This window comes from Glycine max, chromosome 10, assembly GCF_000004515.6.
Source record: "Glycine max cultivar Williams 82 chromosome 10, Glycine_max_v4.0, whole genome shotgun sequence".
In the NCBI taxonomy this organism is placed as follows: domain Eukaryota; kingdom Viridiplantae; phylum Streptophyta; class Magnoliopsida; order Fabales; family Fabaceae; genus Glycine; species Glycine max.
Window position 1 is genome coordinate 50384858 of NC_038246.2, and position 19007 is coordinate 50403864.

General features: G+C 33.1%; 3 protein-coding genes across 8 annotated transcripts; all 3 read right to left on the reverse strand.

Annotated features, from left to right (window-relative positions):
- Positions 1 to 1932: 1932 nt before the first annotated feature.
- LOC100789314 (monooxygenase 2) lies at positions 1933 to 5010 on the reverse strand. The gene is made up of 6 exons (XM_003536670.5): positions 4830 to 5010; positions 4590 to 4736; positions 3526 to 3597; positions 3220 to 3385; positions 2863 to 3091; positions 1933 to 2566 (listed from the first exon to the last, which is right to left on the reverse strand). The coding sequence occupies exons 1-6, from the start codon at positions 4907 to 4909 to the stop codon at positions 2022 to 2024; spliced, it is 1239 nt and encodes a 412-aa protein (XP_003536718.1). The 5' UTR covers positions 4910 to 5010; the 3' UTR covers positions 1933 to 2021.
- Positions 5011 to 8625: 3615 nt separating this feature from the next.
- On the reverse strand, positions 8626 to 9880 carry LOC106794871 (monooxygenase 2). The gene is made up of 5 exons (XM_014762784.1): positions 9837 to 9880; positions 9477 to 9539; positions 9235 to 9380; positions 9007 to 9052; positions 8626 to 8833 (listed from the first exon to the last, which is right to left on the reverse strand). The coding sequence occupies exons 1-5, from the start codon at positions 9878 to 9880 to the stop codon at positions 8626 to 8628; spliced, it is 507 nt and encodes a 168-aa protein (XP_014618270.1).
- Positions 9881 to 10249: 369 nt separating this feature from the next.
- LOC100789839 (RNA-binding protein 39) lies at positions 10250 to 18927 on the reverse strand. 6 transcript variants are annotated; one of them, XM_003536671.5, is made up of 14 exons: positions 18759 to 18927; positions 17972 to 18633; positions 15936 to 16017; positions 15789 to 15845; positions 15194 to 15249; positions 13936 to 14170; positions 13527 to 13610; positions 13177 to 13251; positions 12107 to 12190; positions 11374 to 11438; positions 11089 to 11293; positions 10918 to 11006; positions 10708 to 10822; positions 10250 to 10588 (listed from the first exon to the last, which is right to left on the reverse strand). In XM_003536671.5, exons 2-14 carry the CDS (start codon positions 18574 to 18576, stop codon positions 10547 to 10549), a joined length of 1794 nt encoding a protein of 597 aa, XP_003536719.1. In that variant the 5' UTR covers positions 18577 to 18633; positions 18759 to 18927; the 3' UTR covers positions 10250 to 10546. The 6 variants fall into 6 exon arrangements, with proteins under 6 accessions (XP_003536719.1, XP_040861944.1, XP_040861943.1 ...); XM_041006010.1 differs by lacking the exon at positions 18759 to 18927 and adding an exon at positions 16383 to 16461 and having other exon boundaries at positions 17972 to 18109; XM_041006009.1 differs by lacking the exon at positions 18759 to 18927 and adding an exon at positions 16383 to 16461 and having other exon boundaries at positions 15936 to 16218; positions 17972 to 18109.
- Between the last annotated feature and the right edge of the window lie 80 nt (positions 18928 to 19007).

The following is a 19007-nucleotide window of genomic DNA, read 5'->3' on the forward strand; positions in this document are numbered from 1 at the left end:
TTATCAATATTTTATCTCTCTCAATTACATATTGTGCTCTTATTTTAGCTCAGTTGTGCTCTAAATTAACATACTATAATATATATATATAGTAATGCTATTATTTTTTTCATTTTCCAATCAATTAGTACCAGAGTTTACATGAATCTTATGATTGTTGTTTTTAATTTTATTTTTGTTCCCATTCATGAAATTAATTATTAGGGGTTTTTTATTCTTTTTTTTTTTTTTTTGTATTCACTATTCAGTACGAGATGTAGAATGTCGCAGTGCACTTTTTCCCAAATTTTATTGAAAATAAAACAATTACTATATTTTATGGATGAAATTAGAAACTGATCGAGGGCTTTAATCATTTGTTGTAAAGCCAAGACAACCTTATCTACATTTGTACATTTTGAATGATTGAGTCATTGAACACGATGATAATTGTTATTGTTTTTTTAGTTCGATTTCCCTTTACTGGATTGAAGATTAACAAAATTAGATAAGGGCATCAACTCCTCATTAATGTTATATGATCATAACCTCAGAAATTTATAATATTTCATCATCCACACTAAGATAATCAATAAGGTTATTCTTGAGTGGTTCGAGATTTAATATTTGGATGAGAAATCAATTTTGCATTAGTGATATATCAAACTGATTTGAGACTTATGTTTATTACTGAATTTAATTTGAACCATATGCCCCCAATTGTAGTTTGCATTTGTATCAATAAATATGGAGAATGCATACGTTCTTTTACTGGTTGCTTAAGATGAAATTCTTGATGTTTAATAAAAAGGCTGGCGGTGCGAGAAAAAAAACGGTGTAAATAGCAACATAGTATCACTCATTTGTGGGGGATCAATCTATGTTATAGGTGTTGGGGTCGTGTACTGTTTTGTTTGTTGTTGTTTTTTTACGCTGCAATTTTGGTTTTAATAAAATTTGGCTTATTTACAAAAATATATATAAAAAATATCTGACAAAAAATTATCTAAAATTGTTGCAGGTAAAATTTCTTTTTAAACTAAAAATTAATTCTCCAACCTAAATCCAAACACGTGAATATTTACTTATTTTTTTAGAAGAACATGTGAACATTTTGACTTACAATCACATTAGCTGATATTTCAAAGTGACTTTTAAATTATCTAATGTAAACTAAAACATGCACTTAGTGTGTGTTTGATTTAATACTAGGAAATATCATAAAAAAATTTGCCTTCTATCAAATATGATTTTAGTAAAAAAAAAATGTTAGTTATTGTTCAGTAATTTGACTAGAAGCGATAAAAAGTAACTTGTGTTAAGTTGAAAAATCTGCACTAAATTTTACAAACACTCACCCAAACACACTTACAAAACATGGTTTATTGTCGTTTAACAGTGTTATGCACTAATCCAAGGGAGCGAATATTCATGTGTGAAGAAAATGTTAGATGAATTCTTTACAAATGACAATGTTTTCCTAGCCATTATTATGTTTCTTCTTATATTGTTGGACCTTGCTGCATGGATATATGATGCCACCAAGAATGGGTCGTATGTTTACACCAAACTCCAGATTTTTGGGTGCTTTGTTAGGAAATATTTTTTGGATGAGATCTTGAGAAATGCATTTGTATTTTCTCTTGTTGCATGTTTTATATTATACGTCTTTTTCTTACTTATATAATATTTAACCTTTTAATTTTTAATTTTTACACAAGACTTCACCTCACATTTATATTTTATTTATAAGTATCATATCACAGATTTTCATTAATCTCCTCAAAGGTTACTATGTTGAGATAAGCCTTGTCATTTTTCTGATTTATTCTTACACCCTTAGCAGTTAGCACCATTGATTAGATATGACGGGATCTTTGACTATAGTCTTATAAGTGCACCTTTACCAATCAACTTCAAATAACAACGAGGAAAAAAAATTGACATAAAAAGTATAACAAGGACTAGAAATTCATTAAAATGGCCAAATGAAAGGCAACACAACACTGACGGACCGAGCATCTTACAAGATAACTGTGTCACTAAGAGTTACTATTATTTAGTTTTCCACAATCATAACCCGACTTCTTGAACAATTGACTAGCTAAGAATGCAGCCAAAATGTTGTCCCTCAAAAAGGTAACCAATTTGGACTCAGCCTGCTGAATAGAACCCACCATATAAGCTGTAGCAATGACATCAATGCTTCTCCATCTTCTCTCCTTTGCATATTTCTTCAAGCTTCCCTCAATCCTTTTGAATTGGTCCTCTTCATCCTTCTCTTTGATATGTTTGGAGAAGGCCGCAGCTAGGCACCTGGCTAAAACAATCCCATCTTCTAAGGCACAGCACCCTCCCTGGCCAAGGTCTGGAGTCATGGGGTGGAAAGCATCTCCACCAACACAAATATTGCCTTTACTAATATTCCCAAACATCAGCTCCCAAGGGTGTCTATATCTCAATGGAGCTAATTGGAAGGCATCGATTTCGGTTTTTTCTATGTAGTATCTAACATCACTTGGCATATTCTCAAGCTTGTTTAGCACATGTTCTTTCAGTTTGGCAGGGTTCTCTTCTAGCTCTTTGTCTGCAAGCCAAGAAAAGTGGACAAGTAATTACATGTTTGGTTTGCATTTGGAAATGCTGTGGTACGCATTCCAATGCAAATCCAACAGAAAAAAACAAAATGAATGCAAAAGGATCTTAATCTATTGACAAAATTACTTTTATCTCAAAGTAATTTTTATAACGGATTCCCAAACATGCTCTAAATGTGGTAAAGGTAAGCATCTAAGTGTTATAAGATAATAGGCATAGTGAACGAATGCTATTTTTTGCAATTGAAGTTTCCACAATCAAAAAGTTCTATTTATGAAAAATTACCTTGGTTGTTGGGTGTCCAAGTGAAAAACCAGTAAACAACGTTTCCATCACAAGGAATAACACCAGCTCTAAAACCTTTGCCAAAGAACTGCATGAACCTGGGTTCTAACCCGTGATTGCTTTGAACCTCTGCACAACCCCTAATTGCATATCTCCCTGTAAAAGAGGCATTCTTGAAGCCTAGCCACTTTGCTACTATGGAGTTCACTCCATCACACCCGATCAATACCTTTTTCAATTGCAAACATCCATGTATCAATTGAAGTTACTAACTTGGACTCATAGTAGAAGTTGTTTGCTTCTTATATATAAAAGATTTTTGCTTATTTCTCATACCATGTCACACATATTGTTTACCTTGGTTTTGATGGTTGTGCCATCAGCAAGATGAACAATCTTGTAGAAGCCAGATTCCTCAATAGCAACAACCTTTGACAAGTATCTGATGGTGTCACTTGGAAGTTCATTGGCAAGAGCTTCCAACAGTAACTTCCTTTTAACACAACGAATTTCACGGTTTCTTCTGCATCACACAAAAAAAACCACCCAACATAGCAAGAATATAATCTAATAAGTTAGTTTTAAACTCAAATTGAAACATGTGCACACACTAATTCAATTCTTGCATGATTAGGGTGAATTTTATTCATAGAGTGCACTTACTGCTGATTTCCTGTTTCTGTGAAAGGCATATCTGATGTTTGTTGCCCTGTAACCAATGAAGTAGTGACAATCCTGCACTCCAATTCCACTGGTTTAGTTTCATTGATAATCAAGTTGGTTAGCCAACAACATCCTAAATAATTTGAATTGTCTTCTTTTATTAACAAGACTAGTATAAAATTTCACCAAATAATAGAAAAAAAAAGGATAAATTGTTGGGTAATCAAGCTTCCACAAATAAAATTACTCATACATACAAAGGATCCTGAGAATACAATAAAGATTATACCGTAGAAAAAAAGATTGCACTGTAAAAAGAAATAATAACAAACACAAAAATTTAATGTAATTTGACACATCTCGTCTACATATACGGAATCATCTCAAAAAATATTTCACTATCACAAAAATGATTACAAGATTGTAATTCATCTCAAATAGTGTAATAGTGTATTACTCTGCAAATCCGAGTACCTCATTCAATGGTTACAAAAAATGATAATACTCTCACATAAAAACACTTTTCTCTCAACAAAGTGACTTTGTTTCACAATTTCTTCTCTTCTCACGCACTTTCTCTACATGTGTGTTATTTCTTCACTAATTATCTTCTCTATTTATAGTGAAGATTGTCACCAATTATAACAAATAAGTTCTCTTGAAAGTTGAAATAAAAACAACTTCTAATGAATCTATTCAAATAATCTTCATCTAGCAAAATATAATCTTTTACTTTACATTTAAATCACATAAACCTTACTGATAAAAATTTAATTTTCAATATACATGCAACTTATCTTTTAATTTAAAAATCTACATAAATTTTAGTACTTACATTTTTCTTCTTTGTATTTCTAAAATGTGGCAGATTTCGTTCCTCATTAAGTTAAAATGAACTAAAAGGGTCAAGGACAAAACCGCCCTATTCTAATAGTAGAAAGGCCAAAATCATTATTTTCAAAACACTGGAATCAAACCCAATTTTCATCAAATATTAGAAAATCTAAAACGCATTTTATCCAAAAAAATAATAATATTGAAGTTAAAAACACTTGGCTGTGTACCCATTGAGCTGGAGATGTTGGTGGCGGAGGAAGTCTCCAACACCAACAGTATCCAATGCCTTCCAAGCATTTTCCCATATTGACAAAGCAAACCCAGTGACCCTCAAAGTGTCTGAAGATTCTAGCACCAAACTTCTGATACCCAACCTACGAGAACCAATATCAAATACTAGCTTAATTAAATTACGTTAATTAATAAATAATCATATGGATAAATAGTTTGAGAGAAAATTATGGTACTTGTGAAGTCCTAAGGATGTTGTAAGGCCAGCAATTCCAGCTCCCACAATCACAATATCTTCAACCACTTCTGTTTCCATTATTCCCTATGCGATCTCACTACCTTCTAGTACTCTCACTATTTTAATTGGAATATAAAATATTAGGATTGAGTGATCCAGCTAAGTACTTAAGTATATATATTTTCACATGCAAACCAATGTTTATATATATAGTTGGAAAAAGAAGATGAGGAAGTCATAATTCAATTTGATGATGAAAGACATACGTAAGATGTGACCTTATTTCGGGAAACTAATTAAGGAAGCTGCAAATGTTAATGTTAAATCCTCCGAATCCGAGCATTATCATCGGATGTCGTCATGGAATACGTCACATTACATCACATCTTATATGCTACATACGTATCACGTATGTAGCTACTACCTATCCCGAGCAGTAACGGCCAAAAAAATATATATTTCAGTTCACAAGATAGAATTTGAGTTGAGTTGGATATCCTTGCTTTGCTTGACAAGAAAAATAGCTCATGTGTGACTTACGAGTAACACTTGGGATGAACTTCCCTCCCATTCTCCCTTCTTTTTTTTATTCAAAAAATAATTTATAGGTAGAAAAATTGTTAGATGTTTCTAAATATAAGTCTAATACTTATTTTTAATGTTAATTGCATGCATTTGATAAGTCTTTTTTTTCTTCTGGTTAGGTGTTTAATCTGATTTGGTTTTTAACTGAGGCAAATGAAATCATGTGGTGAGCTCGTCTAGTGAAATAACATTTTTATTTTACTCTTAAGATGTTTGAATTTAATTATTGAAAAGGATTTAGGAGCTTTCTATTTGCAAATCTTATTTGAATTTATTGTTAGTGAGTACAATAAAAGTACGTTTCATAAGTTATTTCAGCTAATTTATAATTTATATTTTTGTTGGATGAAAATTGAGGTATTTTAGTAAATAAACTTAATCTTAATTGCTTAAAAACTATTATACACTCCTATAATGTTTGCATTTGCAGCTTATTTATTAATCTCAATACTTTAATAAAAAAATTCATTTTTATACTCTCCATTTCTAACTTTTAATAAATATTTGATCCTCAAACAGAAAAGATAAGAATCTAAAATTAACTAAAAACTTATAAACTATAATTAACTAATAATATGTCTTGTTAATAAAAAAAATGTATTGAAAATTGTATAAACATATTAAAAATCATATCAACACCAATTTTTAATCAATTAAAAATATAGAAGTTTTTGTTCTAATAATACATAGGCATTAAATTCTTACAAATAATTGTATCGTGCACAGTTTTTATTTTTGCCACTCATCACAGTTGTCTTTTTATAGTTTGGCTAGTGGACATTGTATGGTGGTAAGCTTTATTAGTTATATCTTATATTCACTCGTTTTTGCTAGAAAATATTTTAATATTTTTTAAACATTATAGTATCACATCTAACAACTATCAGTGCTAGACCACTTTGATTAACTAATCCTTTAACCCCTCAACATTATAATAGTATGATAAGTATTTGTATTCATTTCTAATTAACATTAAAAAAAACTAATTTGGATTATTAATGATATTATAAGTAACTAAATGATTACATGATTCACGTTTTTAGAGACTAATCTTGTACTGGAGTAAAAAATAACAGAAATATTTAACTGTTTAATTTTCTTCAAAATCTAAATTGGATTTCAGTGATTTTTTTAAGTAATAAATTAGGTATTTACCCTTCTTGGTGAGCAACCTAAGTTAGACAACACAAGTTTGGAAGAAAAAGGAAGTGGAAACTGAAAAGTTACATGTGGCAAATTCTCAACCAGCTTGTATTGTATCTTTTTGTTTAGATAAATCTTCTGTCATTGCTGACAATGACATCCATGGTAGAACAGAAACTCCTTCCTCCTCCCCACTTTACAAACAGCTCCTTTTAACTTTCTCAAAGGAAGCCGTAAATGGTATAATTCTGAGGATGGTTATAATATGACAATTTTGTCCTTATATATATGCAGCTTTACCAATCAACATCAGATAACAATGAGAAGTTATAATCTGACATAAAAAGAATAACAAGGACTTGAAGTTCATTCACATGGCAAGATGAAAGGCAACACAACACTGATGGACTGAGAATCTTACAAGATAATTGTGTCACTAAGAGTTACTATTATTTAGTTTACCACAGTCATAACTTGACTTCTTGAACAATTGGCTAGTTAAGAATGCAGCCAAAATGTTGTCCCTCAAAAAGGTGACAAATATGGACTCAGCCTCCCGAATAGAACCCGCCATATAAGATGTAACAATGACATCAATGCTTCTCCATCTTCTCTCCTTTGCATATTTCTTCAAGCTTCCCTCAATTCTTTTGAATTGGTCCTATTCTTCATCCTTCTGCTTGATATGTTTAGAGAAGGCCTCAGCTAGGCACCTGGCTAAAACAACCCCATCTTCAAAGGCACAGCACCCTCCCTGGCCAAGGTCCCCAGTCATGGGGTGGAAAGCATCTCCACCAACACAAACATTGTCTTTACTAATATTCCCAAACATCAGCTCCCAGGGATGCCTATGTCTCAGTGGAGATGATAGGAAGGCATCTAGTTCTATTTTTTCTATGTAGTATCTAACATCTCTTGGCATATTCTCAAGCTTGTTTAACACATATTGTTTCAGTTTAGCAGGGTTCTCTTCTAGCTCTTTGTCTGCAAGACAAGACAAGAAAAGTGGAATGGTAAAAATGACAAAGGTAAGCATATTGTTAATGTCATAAGACAATAGCCATAGTGAATGAATGCTGTTTTTTTTTTTTTTGCAATTGAAGTTTCCAGAGTGAACAACTTATATTTTTTTAGGTTAATTATTTATTTAGTGCTTATAGTTTCACAATTTGTACCTTTTAGTTCTTATAGTTTGAAAATAATTTTTTTATCTTTATCGTTTACATTTTAATTCTTTTTTAATCTCTATAGTTTAAAAGTAATTTTTTTTATCTTTATAATTTATATTTTAATTTTATTTTAGTTTTTATAATTTGAAAGTGATTTTTTTAGCCTCTATAATTTATATTTTAATTATCTTTTAATCCTTACTACAAATATATATATATATATATATATATATATATATATATATAATTAACTATAAATTAGTTATAAATTATCAACTACTTTTTTATTATAAATTATCTTGTAATAAATTAGTTATAAATTACTTGTTAATATTTTTATAGTTAATACTAATTAATAATAATACTTATATTTTGATAATATAGACTAAAAGAAAATTAAAATATAAAATACTGGGATTAAAAATATCACCTTCAAACTATAAAAATTAAAATGTAAGTTATAGGAACTAAAAAAAAATATTGTGAAACTATAAGAATTAAAAGAGAATTAAAATATAAGCGATAAAGACTAAAAAAACCATTTTAAAACTATAAAGACTAAAAAATACAAATGATAAAATTATATGAAACAAATGAATAATTAAATCTATTTTTTAAAATTCACCTTGTTGGTGGGTGTGCAGGAATAGCATCAGCTCAGATACCTTTGCCAAAGAACTGCATGAAGCTGGGCTCAAACCCGTGATCGTTCTTGAACTCTGCACAGCCCCTGATTGCATATCTCCCTGTAAAAGAGATATTTTTGAAGCCCAGCCGCTATGGAGTTCACTCCATCACACCCAATCAATACCTTTTTCAATTGCAAACATCAATGTACCAATTTCAAGTTTACCTACTTGGACTCATAGTAGAAGTTGTTTGCTTCTTATATGGTATTTAAGATCTTAGCGTATTTTTCATGTCACACATATTGTTTACTTTGGTTTTTATGGCTGTCCCATCAGCAAGATGGAGTATCTTATAGAAGCCAGATTCCTCAATAGCAACAACCTTTGACAAGTATCTGATGGTGCCACTTGGAAGCTCATTGGCTAGGACTTCCAACAGTAAATTTCTTTTAACACAACGAATTTCACGGTCTGTTCTGCATCACACAAAAACAACCAACATAGCAATAATTATCTACAGACTAAATAAACTGAATAATTATCCCCCCCAAAGAATTTAATCTGACAAGTTAGTTTTAGACTCAAATTGAAAAATGCACACAAACTAATTATTGCATAATTAGAGTGAATTTTATCAGAGTGTACTTACTGCTGATTTCCTGATTCTTTGAAACGCATAGCTGATGTTTGTTGCCCTGTAATCAATGAAGTAGTGACAACCCTGAACTCCAATTTCACTAGTTTAGTTTCATTAAGCCAAAAACATCCTAAATAATGTGAATTGACTTTTTTCTAGCTATTAACAAGACTAGTGTAAAATTTCACAGAATAATATTAAAAAGAGAAAGTTAAAAACACGTAGCTGCATAGTGCATACCCATGAGCTGGGCATGTTCCTGGCGGAGAATGTGTCCAACACCAACAGCATCCAATGCCTTCCAAGCATTTTCCCATTTTGATAAAGCAAACCTAGCGATCCTCAAAGTATCTGAAGATTCTAACACCAAACTTCGGATACCCAACCTGACAGCTTAATTATCAAATAATAACTTAGTTAAATTACATTAATTAATTAATGATGATCGTATGGATAAGTACTTCGAGGGAAAATTAAGGTACCTGTGAAGTCCAAAGGATGCTGTAAGGCCAGCAATTCCAGCTGCCACAATCACAATATCTCTTCTGTTTCCATTATTACTATGCGTTAGCGATCTCCATTCCAGGCACTACCTTATAGTATTCTCTCTCTTTTTTTAAAATTGGAGGAATATTAAATATTAATATTGAGTAACCAGATTAGGTACTTAGTTACGTAAGATGTGATCATGTTCAGAGGATGTTCAATTTTCAGCATTTAACTAACTTGTCAACTACTATTTTTTTTAAAAACATTTTCATCAGCTTGTAGCTTATTGAATTTGTAATAGATTGAGACATCAACAAGTGACTCGAAGTAACAAGTGGTGTCTTCTACCGTACCTGATAATATAATCAATAACACAAATTATTATAACTTTCACCATCTTCAATATTTATGTACATAGATATAAAACTCTATTTTCTTAAAAAAAAATATGATGCGACTTTATGCTGTTTAAAACGTTTGACAATTTCATAATTCTTTGTTAATTTCTTGAATAACAATTAAATACATATTCAAATTAATTACCTTTAATTTTCTAAGTTGAAAATTATTTTTATTCATAAAATCTGAACTACTCATACTGCTAAATTAACTAAAATACACTGAGAACAGTTTGATGTATATAGTGGTATGTTGTTTTTAGATGCATTCACTCATTTTTTGTTAGTGAAATATTTTAATAATACTATTCAACCGAACTTATTAACCAACTCTATCGATCGACTCACAAAGAAAGATGGTCCCATCATACATCAAAACTTTGTGATTGCTATCCGCCAAAGTTGAATTACATCGATGTTTCTAGCATCACAACCCTTGTTCCAATCAATAAAACTGCCAAGCCACAACAGTAATAGGACGCTTATATCAAACCAAAATCCCCGAAAAAATTATTCAAGTAGTAACTGCAGCTTTTACACATAAGCACCTTTAACTTATCCAAGACAAATGTGCATAGCTAAATCTTTTTCAAAGGAAGCCGTTATATAATTCTAAGGATGATTATTTCTGCCACGAGACTCCTCATCACACAACAACCGTGAATTTATCTGCTGTCTGGGAATTTATCCTCGTATGACTGAGGCACCTGCCAGCATATACAGCATTTAAGATTTAATAGATTTATGGTTAGGGAAAGGTGTTCATCAATTTTGTGGATATGGAAACAATAAAAATAAAGGGAAACAAAGCTAATAATAAAAGTACCATGAAGCTTGCAGTGATCATCTTCCCAGCAAACCATCTTCCGTGCAAGGCCTGCTGTGCACTTATTGCAGATTGGGTATCTTCAAATCGTAAATAGACAAAACCAGCACTCTTCCTGATTATCATAGAAATAATCAATAAATTAAAAGACCACAAACTTATAGTCTCAGAAGTAAAAGAGGAACAAATAAGGATTACTAGTTTACTCACTTATCAACATATATGTGTTTTAAGGCCCCAAACTTAGAGCATTCGGCTTCAACATCTTCTTTAATATCCAAATCAAAATCTGGTTCAGTCTGCAGCACATCATGCCGGTAATATCATTAGACAAAAGAAAAGTAGGAAAAATACAACCAAATAAACATGCTATTTAGTCACCTCATCTTTGGGATCAAACATATTCTTTAACATTAAGCATTCACTTGGAACACCGATTGGATCAATAGAAGGAATTGTAGCCGTGGGAATTTGGAGACCTCCACCTGCCAATCCACCCACAGGCGCAGCTGCGAGTATGTTTCCTGTTGCAGGTAGATTAAGACCTGTGTTGTTGACACCAGAATTACCGATGGAACCAACCATGCTGTCAACAAATACACGAGAAGTGAGATTATGATCATTGATCTTGACATGTGAAAAGCCAAAAAATGGCAGGGGACCAACCTTGATGCAGTACCACTACGATCCAACTTCTGCATGAGAATTGCTCGAGAACATGCATTCAAGGACTGAAAATTTCAGAAAGGTCAGCTAAAGCAGTGGTTTGTATTAAAACCAGCACAAGTTAAATTATATTACAAAAAGTACTAGTTAATACCAATTTTCAAACAGAAACAAATATTCGGTGAAGCTGCTAATAAATCAAATTGATCATGGTTTATTGAATAACAACTATTAAGATCATTGTAATTTTGTTTTAGTAGAAAGAAATGGGGAGAGTAGACTTTTTCACACGTATAAAATAGCACAATACCAATATAATTTGCTGAAGAAAGCAGAGTCTAAATTCACATCTAGTAATGACTAATACCAATATAATCCAATTTTCTAATATTCAGAACTTAAACAGCCAACCTCTCAGGTTGTCCAAAACATGTAAAGTAATTAACTAGCATTAGTTGATCACATGAATGAGTAATAATTCTCAGCAAAACTCATTCAGCTGCTAATATATATATGAAATAAAGAATAGATAACTCCAACATAGAGTGCCCAAGTTCAATTACAGTATAACCACACTAATGGAATAATTATTCTGCTATGAATTGTGGCCATTATAACTTGCAATGCATCAGTGGAGTTCCATATAGGCTTTCTAAACATCAGGGAAATATGTATAATTTAGTAAAATTTTAAAGAGGCCATAACCAGTTTTCTTCAGAAATAGATCACTTACCAAGCCACCTCCTTCATCATCATCAAAATCACCAGTATTTCCTCCAACTTCTTGCATTCCAGATTGATCAGTAACAGCTGATACCTAATTCATAAAACAAAAACTAGAGGCAATAAGGTCACCCAATTTAGATCATCTATGCATAAGATCATTACCAGAATATTCACTTGGTAGCTAATCCTCATAAAAATACAACTTAAAGTCAAGCTCAAATGAAAAGCACATGTGGATATACAAACCCAAAGATCATCATAGTAGTTATCTGAAAATCTGTTTTGGAAGAAAGGAGGTTATAGAGAATCAGAGATCCACATGAGTCATGCTAACACTCTGGAAAGAGGAATAACCACTTCTTCATGTGTGAATGTTCAGTTAGGAGGGGGATAAGAAGGGAAGGACGGGAACAGTAATAGAGAAAGATGCAAATAGAAAAGGAAGGAGAATCTACTCTTCTCAAATGCTTGTGTTATCTTTTCCTTTTTTAGTTTTCCAGAGTTTCATACAGTTCTCTATTCGCAAACTAATGTTACTGATGTCACAATGATACCAGTAGCAGATCTGTAGTAAATAGTACTACATTACTTGATCTTATGATTTCAGTTTTAACACTATTCTAGTACAAATAACAAAATATCCTTCCCTTACTTAGGTAACATAGATAGATAAAACCAGAGAAATTAAAACCCCCTAAAAATAAAATAAAATCATCTACAAGATTCACTAACTGGTGAATAAAATTATTTCCAACAAGCTGGTCTGGTTAGTATATTAAAAGGTACAAGGATTCATTCAAGACTCCATTTGACAACTGATAGAGTCCACCAGTCCAGCAACCTAACAGCAAGACTTGGAATGCATGACTAATTGACTAGTTTATTACACACAATTTATGCATCCAGTTAGATATATCACAAGATCAAGATACAAATTAAAATAATCCATAAACTGACTACTTCAACAATTCACATTTTATAAAATTTAATAGAACCTCAAACTTTAGCAAAATATATAGCCAAGTTTTAGTAAAAGAAGGATAACCAAACTCAGATTTATGAACAAATCAACAGTACCTTGATTGTCCTACCACCAATCTCTAATTGACCATTCAAGCTCTGAGCATTTCTTGCATCTTCAAGGCGTGCAAACTACAGTAAACAATTTAATTAAGTACATAGCTGGAAACAACTGCAACTTGCAAAAAGCATTATGATAAGGCCATGTAGTAGAATAGCATCAGAACCCACTAGCAACTTCATTCATTACTCCATTGGATCCAAATAGAAGTTCTCCCTTGGTTTAAAATCAAGGTAAGTTTCCACATAGAATGAGCAATTGCTCAATATACAGCTATAGTAACCAATACATATAACTGGAGAAAAAAATTACAAAAACTCAATACAGCTATAGTTATAAAATTCACCTGCACAAAGCCAAAACCTTTGCAGTGCCCACTTTCATCAAGAGGCAGCTGGACTAGCTCAACCTGACCAAATGCTTCAAACACCTAACCAGTTTAACAAAGGAGTAAAAAAGAATAATACAATCAATTGGAAACAATGTTGGAAATAAAAAATACTGGTATCAAATTGCAAAGGAAAGAAAATATTGACTTTCAAGTAATCAGAAAGAAATGTAACACAAGGAAAAGAAGCAAAGAAAAAAAGAAAAGGAGTGGATAAGTTCCCAGTCCAGGGACCAATCTCATTCTGGTCTAGCATTCCATTATATGATGAGGAGTGAGGTTCCCTTTCAGTCAACCAGTTCTAGAGAATCCATCACAAAATGTATCAATAAATTGTTCAAGGACAAAAGAAATGAGAAGTTCTCACCCTACGAATATCAGCTTCAGTAATACTGACATGCAGATTGCCAACATACAGCTTTCTTGCTCCCCCAGAATAAGGGCCTATAAGTCCAGTGAGTCCATTAGCAACAGATGTTGTGGACTGAACCAAATTCTTTTCTGCTTCTGATGGCTTCACCATCACTGGTTGACCAAGAAGAGGTTGGCCCGAAAGTGCTATTGCCATGGGGACAGACATGACATCATAAAACTCAATATACCTGAAAAAAAGAATGCAGTACATAGTCATACAAAGCCAATAAAGATGGGGCTTACACCATCTACCTTAAAATATCTTTGTAGTTATTGTTTTTGAATACAACTATTGACCAAGTGATTGTAACTAGTGACCTGGTCAGTGGTCACATTACCATGTAACTACCCACCCTGGTCTCCATATAATATATAATTAAATATGCATCATAAAAAGGAAAATATCAAGGACCATTATCATAATGGAGAGTGGCAGATTGAAAGATACCTATCGGTAGTTAGTTAGGTATCTGTTAGTGAGGGAATTAGTCAGGTTAGGTTAGTTGGGCTGGCGGGCGCTGAGATAGTAGAAGACAGAAAGCATATTGCCTATAAATAAATGGGGGAGATTGAGAGAAATCATATCATTTGAGAAAGGATTAGACTCTTAGAAGGAGAGTCTTGATCTCTCAAATATCTGGGGAAATCATTCATTTTGTATGCTTTAACCCTAGCCAAAGGCTGCTACCATAGTGGCACAACAATTGGGATTTTGGGTTCATCAATAAAAAATCATTCTTTCCTTTAGATTCTCAACTAGTTCTATCACAGATATACTTTCATACATACATGCAAGCATGTATACATACATATGTGGGAGAACATTAGGTAAGAACATGACAGGACTTAATTTACACCATCCATGATCCATCTAAGATTGAATGGTCAAGGTTAAATTCTATCACGCTCGCTTGACAAACATGTGTGTGTAATGCTTACACATTTTAATTTTACATTTTCTTCACAAAATATCAGTTTATATATTAGTTCAACCTCAAGTTATTTCACAGAATTAATATCAATCAAGTTACAGGGAACTGAAGTTGTAAAAACTCATATGAATCAAACATTAAGTACTAAGTTTCAAAATATAATCATATTTATTTATATAGCAGCTAACTCTTCTCCCAACAGCCTTTTTCATGCTACTTTTTTCATACATAATTAAGAGCAGAAACTAAGTCAACCAAACACAGTTATGTGATGCTTACCCAACACCCTTGGAACGTCTTGAATTGCGATCCATAATCAAGCGAACATCTCGCACCTAAAATTAGTAAACTAGAGATGTCAAGAAAACAAAGGTTGAAGAAGAACTGCTTTTTAGGAAGCAAAATAAAAAAGGGGGGAAAACAGAAAATGAAATTTTAAATTTAGTCCAGTTAGCAATGTAAAAACTATATACACTATCAGTAAGCAAGAAGCTGCAACATCATTTAAGTCTAGTATAACTATAATATTTCACATGCAGTGTTACAGTTCAAGTTTTCTAAACAATACCATTGAATTTACTGATGTGTAATATTCATTACACTATCAAGGAATTAAACTTAAGTCATGTTACATTGTTACTAACAAGAATGGATTTCCTTCTGATGCTTTGTCTGATTACTGATAAATCAGAGAAATGCATTACATGCCTCTCACATTTCTATTTCATCTAACAATCTCTAATTCTCTTATTCTTTATGGGAGACAAGGATCTATTGCATTCAAAAAGTCAAAACGAAAAGCCAGCTACAATAACAGATGAAAGCAATTCAGAATTTTTTATGTTAGCAAAGAAAGTGAATGGAATATTATGACCTTGCCAGCCCTTGAGAAGAACTCATATACATCTCTTTCATCTGCTTTCAGAGAAATCTGTAAAAATGTTTTGAAGATTAGATCCAGCAGTTAATGAATATTAAACAAACAGATCATGTGATGGCATTCAAGATGTATTTGGAATACCTGATAAGCAAACACAGTCCTTTGATCTCTTTCAGGATCAGCCTCAGGTTCTGTTGCTTCTTCCTTTTTCTCTTTATGCCGTCTACAACATAACAAAAAAACAATTATAACCCAAGTTGTTGTTATACATGCAACCTCTTTATAGCAGTTCAGATTTGAAAATAACAATAACATTCTGCATAAACCATATTTTCCCAACACAAAATTTTCATGTTCCTTAAATTCGCAACATGGCAGCAAATTGTCTTTACATGTATAAAGCCCAAATCCACCTGACATAGGCCTGCAGGGAACTGAATTGAGTTAACATGAAATCACCAGGTAACATAGGTTTGAATTCATGACTTTGCTTCTTTAACTTACAAAGAATCAAACCCGTGGATTGACGGAAATGGTAATTAAAGGGAATGAATGCCACCCAATTGCTATTAACACAAGATTTTGTACCTTCTATAAATTAAACAAAATCTTATATTGAAACAGCATCACCAACTTGGATTGATGGCAGTACGAGAGAGTGAGGGACCTAATTGCATTAAGTTGAAACCTGTTAAAAGCTTATATATACTGAGTAAGAGAACCATAAGCATAAAAAGAATGAAACCTTTTTAATACATAAAACTAGTTTTATGCAAGACATCACTAGTGATGTGATTACATTGAAGGAAGAATCAACAGAAACAGGACAGCACAATACACACACACACACACACACACACAAAAAAAAATCCTATCCATGCAATTGGTAAATCACTAGAATCCAACAATATCAAAATTAAAGGCTTTAATCACATTGATCAGATCACGTTACCAATGATATGAACAAAAAACTAATGTTGCAATGGAGCACCCAGGTCTGGACATAAACAAAAGACAATGATGGACTTCATCTGATAGTGGATTTTAAACTGGTTTTAGGGGCTTCATCTGTTGCTTAAACTAGACCAATTTTTTTACTGGACTTCATTCACTCAAAAAACCCATGAACTAATTGATAAGGGAAAATTGAAAGGCCATGAATTGGAGAACTTTCTAAAATCTAATAAAATTAATCGCAACTGACACCAATCTATTACATGCAGTAACAGAAACTGTGACCAACATGCAGCCAAATGAACATTGTTTTTGCCCACAGGCATCAGAAGATGAATTGCTTCTCTTAAGCATAATCCCATTACTCCATCACCAGCATTTCTGCAACAGAATAAATGCAATTAAGCAACAAAGTTGAAGATGGGAGGATTATAAATAGCATGGCATCACCACTGCGACAACAGCCATTCAATCAATGCATGGCTGCAATGCATGCTTTCAAATACATTCCAGTAGGGAGAAACTTTTGAAACCCATGACCTGAGGTTCCAGTGCCTGCCCCAATTGGCAGAAAGATCATTTGATATTGACGGCGAGTTCCCAGAATCTAACATTCAATATTCAGAAGCTATAACGCTGTTAAACAACACAACTAACTATATGAAACTCAAGAACCTAAGACAACTAAGTTGGCTCTCTAAAAAAAGAAACATACACATCAACACAACTAAGTATATGAAACTCAAGAACCTAAGACAACTAAGTCGGCTCTCAAAAAAAAACATACACATCGAGTAAGTATACTCTTATACACATTTTGACAAAGATGAAGAATCTAAAAGTAGTTTCTCAGGAGCAGAGCTATCTATAATAGAGGACTTTATGCTGAAAGCCAAAGGAATTTTAGTCATTTAATAAGTTCCTTTCAAGTAAATAGCCTTTCTGCATCTGTTTCATATCCAATGCTCTGCTAAAGGGCAATACTACATATGTATATATCACACTGCAGGAATTTAAGAATATTGAGGTAGAAGGTTGGTTCTTTAGATGAGATAAAGCAGAAAAGAAATCATTATATAGATAATCCATGTTCACGATGGATGAAGAAAGTCAATAAGAAACAAAAATCTAGGGTAGCTAAATAACTTCACCAGCAAAATTATTACTTTTGTATAATTTGGCGCAGCAGCTAAAATGAATAAAACTTGAATATAAAAGAATACCTGTCTTGTCTATCCCGTTCCCTTGATTCCCTCACCCTTCCTCTGTCTTTGTAATCCTTATCCCGGCTTCTCTCTATATCTCTATACTCCCTGTCACGACTTGTCTCTCTGTCTTTGTCATCCAGATCAGTTCGATGCCTATCAGACCTACTTCTGCTTCGCTGTTGCCGCTCAGCCTCACTCCCACGGTCCCTTCTGTCCCTTTCTTGGTCACGACCGTGGTCTCTGTCTCTCTCCCTATCTCTCTTCACATCCTTGTCCCCATGGTCTCTCTTCCTATCCTTGTTCTCATGATCTCTGTCCCTATCCCTCTTCCTATCCCTAATGCCCCCAGAGCTTCTGTCCTTGTCTCCATCTCGGGACTTTGAACCATGACGGGATGAGCCTCTTTTTTCTCTGAGCCTCTCGCGATCATGAGAATCGTCTCCAGGTTTTGAATGCTTGGGATGGAGATCAACATCATCATCATCATCACCCTTATGCTTTGAACTCCCATTCCGCCCTCTCTCTTCAGATTTCACACTTTTGTCCCCACCATTAGCCCTGTGCTTAGCTTGAGGGTTTTCAACTGCGTTCTCTAAATACTCATACTCATCAAAATCCATCGTAACCCTAATAAGCTCCAACAATGTAATTTAGAACAACTTGTGTTTGCTAAATATCTGCAAAAATTAATTAACGACGTAGAATCATTGGGGATGGGTGTTGCTACGATGCATAACTCAACGGGAACCTAATTGGTAAATAAGTGAATTATCGTAAAATAATAATTCTAATAACAAATTACCTTCTGGAACGAAGGCCTTCCAAGTTGGAAGCGTTAGGGTTTGAGTGGTCGAATCTGCAAACCGAGCTTCGAACAAACACAGCAGGCAAACACTTTTCAATAGCCACCTGACTGCTGCGCGTTACCATTTGCCATTATCAAAATTTAACAATGGGGTTCTTCACTCTTACACACTTATACTGCATACTACACATCAGCATTATTAACTAATTACTGTCATCGACAAAGAATGGGCTTTTGAAAACTAAG

Coding starts and splice junctions, on each gene's coding strand:
- LOC100789314 (XM_003536670.5), bottom strand. CDS start 4,909: ATGGAAACAGAAGTGGTTGAAGATATTGTGATTGTGGGAGCTGGAATT. Junction 3,092..3,219: donor GCACAACCATCAAAACCAAG/GTAAACAATATG, acceptor CAATTGAAAAAG/GTATTGATCGGGTGTGATGG. Junction 2,567..2,862: donor TTGGACACCCAACAACCAAG/GTAATTTTTCAT, acceptor CTTGGCTTGCAG/ACAAAGAGCTAGAAGAGAAC.
- LOC106794871 (XM_014762784.1), bottom strand. CDS start 9,880: ATGGTGAAAGTTATAATAATTTGTGTTATTGATTATATTATCAG. Junction 9,381..9,476: donor GCATCCTTTGGACTTCACAG/GTACCTTAATTT, acceptor TTAAGCTGTCAG/GTTGGGTATCCGAAGTTTGG. Junction 9,053..9,234: donor GGAACATGCCCAGCTCATGG/GTATGCACTATG, acceptor CATTGATTACAG/GGCAACAAACATCAGCTATG.
- LOC100789839 (XM_003536671.5), bottom strand. CDS start 18,576: ATGGATTTTGATGAGTATGAGTATTTAGAGAACGCAGTTGAAAACCCT. Junction 16,018..17,971: donor GAACGGGATAGACAAGACAG/GTATTCTTTTAT, acceptor GTTATGTTGTAG/ACGGCATAAAGAGAAAAAGG. Junction 11,439..12,106: donor ATGATGAAGGAGGTGGCTTG/GTAAGTGATCTA, acceptor TGAAATTTTCAG/TCCTTGAATGCATGTTCTCG.